General features: G+C 37.6%; 1 protein-coding gene across 2 annotated transcripts in view; it reads left to right on the forward strand.

Moving 5' to 3' along the window:
* The window catches only part of POLI (DNA polymerase iota), a 56,810-nt gene extending 51,563 nt beyond the window's left edge, over positions 1–5,247 (forward strand). For both annotated transcript variants that reach the window (XM_053701118.1, XM_053701119.1), the window contains exon 10: positions 4,337–5,247. In XM_053701118.1, coding sequence (XP_053557093.1) covers positions 4,337–5,128 — 792 coding nt within the window. In that variant the 3' untranslated portion in view covers positions 5,129–5,247. The remainder of the gene's footprint in view (positions 1–4,336) is intronic.
* Positions 5,248–8,703: the final 3,456 nt, after the last annotated feature.

The raw sequence follows: 8,703 nt of genomic DNA on the forward strand, positions 1-8,703 counted from the left end.
AGGAAAGCTTATTTATATTCTGGCTATCTTCTCAGGCCTGCCATTTCTATGGCTAATGCTGCAGCTGCATCAACTTTTTGGTTGGAAAGTTTAGTGCAACAGGAAAACAGATCCTGATTTGTCTAGCATTATTCACTTGCTTCAATATGCTAATCATTTTGTCTGTGATGCCATTTTTGATATCATCAAAATTGATGTTAAATCTATGTCTTTAGCTATTTTAGCTAGAAGAGCTTTGTGGCTCAAATATTGGAATGCTGACATGGTATTTAAGTCTAGATTACTATCTCTTTCTTTCCAAGGTAATAATTTATTTGGTTCTCAGTTGGATTCGATTATTTCAACTGTCACTGGGGGAAGGGATTTTTTTTGCCTCAGGATAAAAGACCTAAGGGTAAATCTCAAGCTTCTAACCGTTTTCGTTCCTTTCAACAAAATAAGGAACAGAAACCCAATCCTTCCCCCAAAGAATCTGGTTTCAATTGGAAACCTTCTTCAAGTTGGAATAAATCCAAGCCGTTTAAGAAACCAAAGCCAGGCCCCAAGTCTGCATGAAGGTGCGGCCCTCATTCCAGCTCAGCTGGTAGGGGGCAGATTAAGATTCTTCCAAAGCATTTAGGCAGATTCTGTCCAAAATCAATGGATTCATAGTATTGTCTCTCAAGGGTACAGAATAGGATTCAGAGTAAGACCTCCTGTGAGAAAAAAAAATTCTCTCACGCATCCCAGCAAATCCAGTAAATGCTTAGGCTTTTCTGGAGTTTTCAGGGGTAATCATACCAGTTCCGTTTCAGGAACAGGGTCTGGGGTTTTATTCAAATCTATTCATTGTCCCAAAGACAAAAAAATGACTATTCTGACTTTTTGTTCAGCAAGGGCATTATATGTCCACAATAGACTTATTGGATGCATATCTTCATATTCCGATTCATCCAGACCACTATAATTTTCTGAGATTCTCTTTTCTAGACAAGCATTACCAAGTTGTCGCTCTTCCATTTGGCCTAGCGACAGCTCCAAGAATCTTTTCAAAGGTTCTCGGTGCCCTACTCTGTAATCAGAGAACGGGGTATTGCGGTGTTTCCTTATTTGGACAATATCTTGGTACTAGCTCAGTCTTTACATTCTGCAGAATCTCATACAAATCAACTAGTGTTGTTTCTTCAAAGACATGGTTGGAGGATCAATTTACCAAAAAGTTCCTTGATTCCTCAGACAAGGGTCACCTTTTTAGGTTTCCAAATAGATTGTGTCCATGACTCTGTCTCTAACAGACAAGAGACGATTAAAATTGGTTTCAGCTTCAGTCTCAATCATTCCCTTCAGTAGCTATGTGCATGGAAGTTTTAGGTCTCCTTACTACAGCATCGGACGTGATCCCCTTTGCTCGTTTTCATATGAGACCTCTCCATCTTTGTATGCTGAATCAATGGTGCAGGGATTATACAAAGATATCCCAATGTTCGACTCTCTCTGACTTGGTGGTTAGATCGCCATTGTATAGTTCAAGGGGCTTCTTTTGTTCGTCCAACCTGGACTGTGATCACAACATATGCAATCTTTTAGGTTGGGGAGCTGTCTGGGGATCTCTGACAGCACAAGGGGTTTGGAAATCTCAAGAGGCGAGGTTACTTATCAATATGTTAGAACTCCGTGCTATTTTCAGGGCTCTTCAGGTTTGGCCTCTGTTGAAGAGAGAACCGTTCATTTGTTTTCAGACAGGCAATATCACAACTGTGGCATATGTCAATCATCAAGGTGAGACTCACAGTCCCCAAACTATGAAAGAAGTATCTCGGATACTTGCTTGGGCGGAATCCAGCTCCTGTCTAATTTCTGTTGTTCATATCCCAAGTGCAGACAATTGGAAAGCGGATTATCTCAGCCGTCAGACTTCACATACGGGGGAGTGGTCGCTCCATCCAGATGTGTTTTCTCAGATTGTTCAGATGTGGGGTTTTCCAGAAATAGATCTGATGGCTTCCCATCTAAACAAGAAACTTCCCAGGTACCTGTCCAGGTCCAGGAATCCTCAGGCGGAGGCGGTGGATGCGTTAGCAGTTCCTTGGTGTTATCAACCTGCTTATATCTTCCCGCTTCTAGTTCTTCTTCCAAGAGTGATCTCCAAGATCATCATGGAACAATTGTTTGTGTTGCTGGTAGCTCCTGCATGGCCTCACAGGTTTTGGTATGCGGATCTTGTTCGGATGTCCAGTTGCCAACCTTGGCCACTTGCTTTAAGACCAGACCTGTCTCAAGGTCCGTTTTTCCATCAGGATCTCAAATCATTAAATTTGAAGGTATGGAAATTGAACGCCTAGTGCTTAGTTATAGAGGTTTCTCTGACTCAGTGAATAATACTATGTTACAGGCTCGTAAATCTGTTTCTAGGAAGAGTTTGGAAGACTTATATTTCATGGTGTTCTTCTCATAAATTCTCCTGGCATTCTTTTAGAATTACTAGAATTTTACAGTTTCTTCAGGATGGTTTGGATAAAGGTTTGTCTGCAAGTTCCTTGAAGGGACAAATCTCTGCTCTTTCTGTTTTATTTCACAGAAAGATTGCTAAGCTTCCTGATATTCACTGTTTTGTACATGCTTTGGTCCGTATCAAGCCTGTCATTAAATCAATCTCTCCTCCTTGGAGTCTTAATTTGGTTTTGAAGGCTTCACAGGCTCCTCCGTTTGAGCCTATGCATTCTTTGGACATTAAACTACTTTCTTGGAAAGTGTTGTTCCTTTTGGCCATCTCTTGTGCTAGAAGAGCTTACAAATTATCTGCTCTTTCTTGTTAATCTCCTTTTCTGATTTTTCATAAGGATAAGGCTTATTTGGAGCCGGGTCAGGCCCCGCCTCAGAGAATCACAGTTCATTCTACTAGATCAATCTCCACTTCGTGGGCTTTTAAGAATGTAGCTTCAGTTGATCAGATTTGCAAAGCAGCGACTTGGTCTTCTTTGCATACATTTACTAAATTCTACCATTTTGATGTATTTGCTTCTTCGGAAGCAGTTTTTGGTATAAAAGTTTTTCAGGCAGCTGTTTCAGTTTGATTCCTCTGCTTATGTTTAAGTTTTTTCTTTTCATTTATGAGAGTAAACTTATATTTTGGGTTGTGGATTATTTTTTTCAGCGGAAAATGGCTGTTATTATTTTTAGCCCTCCCTCTCTAGTGACTCTTCTGTGGAGTTCCACATCTTGGGTATTACTATCCCATACGTCACTAGCTCATGGACTCTTGCCAATTACATGAAAGAAAACATAATTTATGTAAGAACTTACCTAATAAATTCATTTCTTTCAAATTGGCAAGAGTCCATGAGACCCACCCTTTTTATGGTGGTTATGATTTTTTGTATAAAGCACAATTATTTCCAAATTGCTTTTTACTCCTTTCTTTATGACCCCACTACTTGGCTATTCGTTAAACTGAATTGTGGGTGTGGTGGGGGGTGTATTTATAGGCATTTTGAGGTTTGGGAAACTTTGCCCCTCCTGGTAGGATTGTATATCCCATACGTCACTAGCTCATGCACTCTTGCCAATATGAAAGAAATTAATTTATCAGGTAAGTACTTACATAAATTATGTTTTTTTTTAGTGTATTTTATTTTTAAACAAATTGCCTCCTTTATTAAAGAGCATACGTATGTATGTGTCTTAAAGAAACACAAGTTAAAATTAAACATGATTCAGATAGAACAGGCGGTTTTTAAGAGACTTTCCAATTTATTTCCATTATCAAAATTGTTCACAGTCTTTTTATATTGACACTTTCTAAGACTCCAGCTCCTAAATGTAGTCACCAATCAGCAAGCGCTAGCCAGGGTCTGAACCAAAAATAAGGTGGCTCCTAAGCTTACATTCCTGCTTTTTCAAATAAAGCTACCAAGAGAACGAAGAAAAATTGATAATAGGAGTAAATGACAAAGTTGCTTAAAATTGCATGCTCTATCTTAATCATGAAAGAAAAAAGGTGGGTTTCATATCCCAATAAGAATAAATACAATTATAAGTACAGGTTTTTTTTTAAATGCCTCTGTTTTTTTAAAATAGAGTCACCTATTTTTAGGATAAACTGTCTCTTGTCCACCCAACATTACACAATTAAAGTAATTTAATTATTTATATATTATTGTCAGGGTGTGATTCCTCAGAGTCTGTCTGTTTCTGATTCTGTGTATAACCTAATCACTGTACTCTCATTTTGACTTATTCACAATATTACCTTTTTTATCTTAAAAAAATGTGTCTTGGTGAAAATAAATTTTCTTTTAGATAACACAATGCTTATGAGAATGATTTAACATACAATTTTTAATGTTTGCTTTTCAAGGAGACTGGAAGAGATATGGAGTATTGTTTACAAGATAAAAACAACACACCAACCAATCCAAAAACTGAACCTGGAATAGCCCCTGATGGAGAGAAGATGTGTCACATTTTTGGCAAGAGAACGGAAACTCTACAGACTGCTCCATTACCTGAGGATGTTGATATGGATGTGTTTAGGCAACTTCCAGAGGAAATAAGGAAAGAGATCATGTGCAGTCCAGGAATAGTGAGAGCGCATCAAAGCAGCCAATCACAGCCCTCTAAAGGAATACTCAATTTCTTTTCTAAAGCAAAAGTAGGACAATCAAATACAGTTCAACAGGAAGGTAGTGGAGATTTTGTGTCAAAAGAACAAAATCAATTTCCCATTGTAAGCGATTTAGATTCTTCAAATGTAAATCTGTTGGTCCACACCGATTCTTTTGAAAGCATTAACAGAACAAACAAAGAGACTGTGGATTCAGAAACTTCTGCTCACGCAATTGCTGACATCACTCATACGAACAATACTTGTGCTCAGAAACTTAACTCAGACGACGTTGGTTCATCCATGGATTTTACTGAATCAGATCGCAAAGAAACTGGAGTCTCTTTTCCTAAAAGTGTTGATGTGAGCGTATTTTCAGAATTACCCATTGAGGTGCAAAAAGAACTGCTGACTGAGTGGAAACAACAAAAACACACGTCAAAAATTCAGGTAAAAAACAATGAAAAAGCAAAGACTGCCAAAGGTAAAAGGACACACTCCTCAATGCAACCCAATAACTTGCTGAAATATTTCAAGCCAAACTAGGCATTGTGGGGAAATATATATATGTAATGTATGTGTGTGTACAGTTCTACAGTAATAACTGTGATCAGACACACAGCTATAGTTAATTATGTAATGTTAACCCCTTAAGGACCAGCGACGTACCCTGTATGTCGCTGGCCTTTTTTTGGGACTTGATTATTTTATAGCGCGGTCTTGCCACCAGCGTTGAGACTGCTCTATTCCACAAAGCCTTCTGGAGGGAGGGCATTAATAGTGTGTTCTTGCTAGACTTGTGCTATTATGTCCTGAAAAAACCCTTAACGACCAGTGACATACAGGGTACATTGTGGTCATTAAGGGGTTAATGTTCTTTTACAGGTTTTTCATGTGCATTTCAAAATGTAAATTGGAATAAAGCCATTTATAAGGAAGTGCTTTTGTGAATCATTTAATGGTTATAACAGCAATACTTATATTAAGTGTTTTTTGAAAGGGAAAATTAAAGTGAAATGCTGTAATTTGGATGCTATAATTGCAGGGGTTAAACACACATAATTATATGTAAGCAATAATGCAGTATAATATAATGCTCCAAAACATTTCCCTTTTGCACTCGTATGACCCTTTAAGAAATCAATACTGTGTGTAATACATGTGTAAGGATATTCAGAAATATGCCATTAGTGTGACACAGCTGTCAAGTCAGGAGTACACTGTAAAATTGTTTTTTTATTACTGTATTTTCAATGACCTGTTATATCAGCTGCAGATAGGGTGACCACATTTCTAAACTGCCATTCAGGGACACCACCACCACCCCCCAAAAAAAAAAAAGATGATTTTGATACCTTTTATTTTTTTGCCAAATTTTTGAAGGGGAAACATTTTTTTATCTGTTTACACTATATATATAAACATAAGAAACCCCAAAGCTGTTTAATAAATAGATTAGCAGACTATATACATGTATTGGTTCTTGTTTAATATTATAAATGTCATTTTGTAATAAACATCAGTTCACAAAAAAATGTAATTGCCCAGCCCCAGACCCTCAGTCTCAACATCAGGGTATGAGTCCTTATGTTCTTTACTGTACTTTATTTCTCAATTCTAAACTAAAGCTCCTCCAGTCCGTCACTGACTGAGAGTGTCACACTAGTCTCTGACAGTCTGACTCACTGCTGCACTGCTAGTCTGCTGCCACAGTCACTGTCTCCTCCTGCTTCTCCTCTCTGACGACCTCAGGATCAGGACAGTAGCCACGGCGGGGCGCAGAACCATAGGGGGCGGTGCCAGCGGGGATTTATGACTACAACATGTTATCACTCATCAGCAACAACACACTGACATGTGACTCTGTTCTGAGACTTAGTGTTACGCTGGCGTGCATCCCTGTGGGAGTGCGGGAGGAAGCTGCTTCACTATTAGCCGACTGTATGGTGCAAGGCGGCTCAGCTGCGGTCGGCGCCAGTCAATCCATTCTGCAGCTGTCTGTTACTATTCCAGGACACTATATTGTCCCGGAATGAAGGTGCCCGGGACAGACCTACAAAATGCGGGACTGTCCTGGGCAATCTGGGACACGTGGTCACTCTAGCTGCAGAGTATAAAATGTATAAGAAATTGCATTTTTAGGTTTATTTGTGGAATATAAAGTAACTGGTTTTGTCTGGAAAACTAAAGCTCAATACATAGAGAGAACAATGAAAAATTATCATTTTATTACTTAACTATCCCCCCCACTGGGAGTGTAATTTCTTCTGCTGGCTGTGTTTACTTAGGCTATTCAATAACTGAGACTCCAGTATCAAAACTTTCAGTATAGGTTGGGAAACCACAAGCTGAATCAGCTATTTCAAAGGCCAAAATAGGGGTAAAGGAGCTACTTGTAAACCATTTAATATACTCCAGCAGATAAAATGGATCATTGGGAACAATTTAAAGGGACATGAAACCCAAATTTTTTCTTTCATGATTTAGAAAGAGAATGCAATTTTAAACATCTTTCTAATTTACTTCTATTATCTAATTTGTTTTATTCTCTTGATATTCTTTGCTGAAAAGCATATCTAGATATGCTCAGTAGCTGATTGGTTGCTGCACATAGAAGCCTCGTGTGATTGGCTCACCCATGTGCATTGCTTTTTCTTCAACTAAGCATATCTAAAAAATGAAGCAAAATAAATAATAGAAGTAAATTGTAATGTTGTTTAAATTTGTATTCTCTATCTGAATCATGAAAGAAAGATTTTGGGTTTAGTGGCCCTTTAAATTGGAGAATTTTTTGGGGTGACCTGTCCCTTTAACCAAGAAAAGTTAAAAATTTAGGTCCAGACTATTGTAGTTGTAAACTTTTCTTACATGATAACAGAGGTCCCTAATGTTTAAGGGGACACAAGCCAAAATAAACTTTTATGATTCAAATAGAACATGAAGTTTTAAGACACTTTCCAATTTACTTCCATTATCAAATTTTGCAGTCTTTTTATAGACAAATGTTCTGGGGAACAAAATCCTTCTGAGCATGTGCACAAGCTCACCCAGTATACGTATACTAGTCTGTGATTGGCTGATGTCTGTCACATGATACAGGGTGACGGAAAATAGGAGAAAAAATAAATATTTCAGAAACAAATCTACTGATTATTTGAAATTTAGATTAGGTGATAAATCATTGTATTTTTATTATGCACTTGTGAATTATGCAATTCTACTGCATTGAGTGACACTTGTCCTGCGGCACTGCCTTCCTTATATCATTACGCAGCTGCAAATCCACACCTTCTTAGACTCCTGGTCCTAATATTATATATATATGTTAGAAACCATGGGGAAGCAATAGAAATGCCTCATAACGTTTTGTTGTTAATAAAGTTTGACAGATTAAGATGACGTAACTAGAATACTTACAATTCTGGACAAGAATCATACAGGTCTGTAGGTACCATCTATACAAAAGGCTATATATGCAGTCACCCACAGGAGTTTCACATATTCAGAGTGAGATTTAAGAAAAAACAAAGAATCCAAAGACTGCTCAGTTGTATCTAAAACATTTTAGCACATGGGGAATAACCCTGATTATTCATATTTTGCCAGGTACTGTATAATCTGCAAATTCTACTGAATCATTTATGTCCATGGTTATTTTCTATTTATGTCCATGAGGAATCTAATAATTTAAAGTGATAGGAAAGTCAAAATTAATTTTCATGATTCAGATAGATCATGTAATTTTGAGATACTTTAAAATTTACTTAAATTATCACAACTGGGAGTTAGCTGTTAATTGTTGGCTACACACATTTGTCTCTTGCAATTGGCTTACCAGATGTGTTCAGCTAGCTCACAGTAGTGCATTGCTGTTCTGGAGCTGACTTTAACTGTGTGTCTAATACATTTGCAGGGGTTAAACTCCCAGTTATATACAAGAAATAGTGCAATAATAAAGCATATTAGAGCATTTCCTTTTTGCACTTTTAGATCACTTTAATATTTGTTGTTTTTTTCTTTTAAACACTTTGGACCAGATTACAAGTTGAGTGCAACAATGCAAGGGGTATTGTTCATAAACATCACTGGATCACAATCCGTACTGCTTGTATGTTTGTGCT

The sequence above is a fragment of the Bombina bombina genome, chromosome 2 (genome assembly GCF_027579735.1).
Source record: "Bombina bombina isolate aBomBom1 chromosome 2, aBomBom1.pri, whole genome shotgun sequence".
Taxonomy (NCBI): Eukaryota; Metazoa; Chordata; class Amphibia; order Anura; family Bombinatoridae; genus Bombina; species Bombina bombina.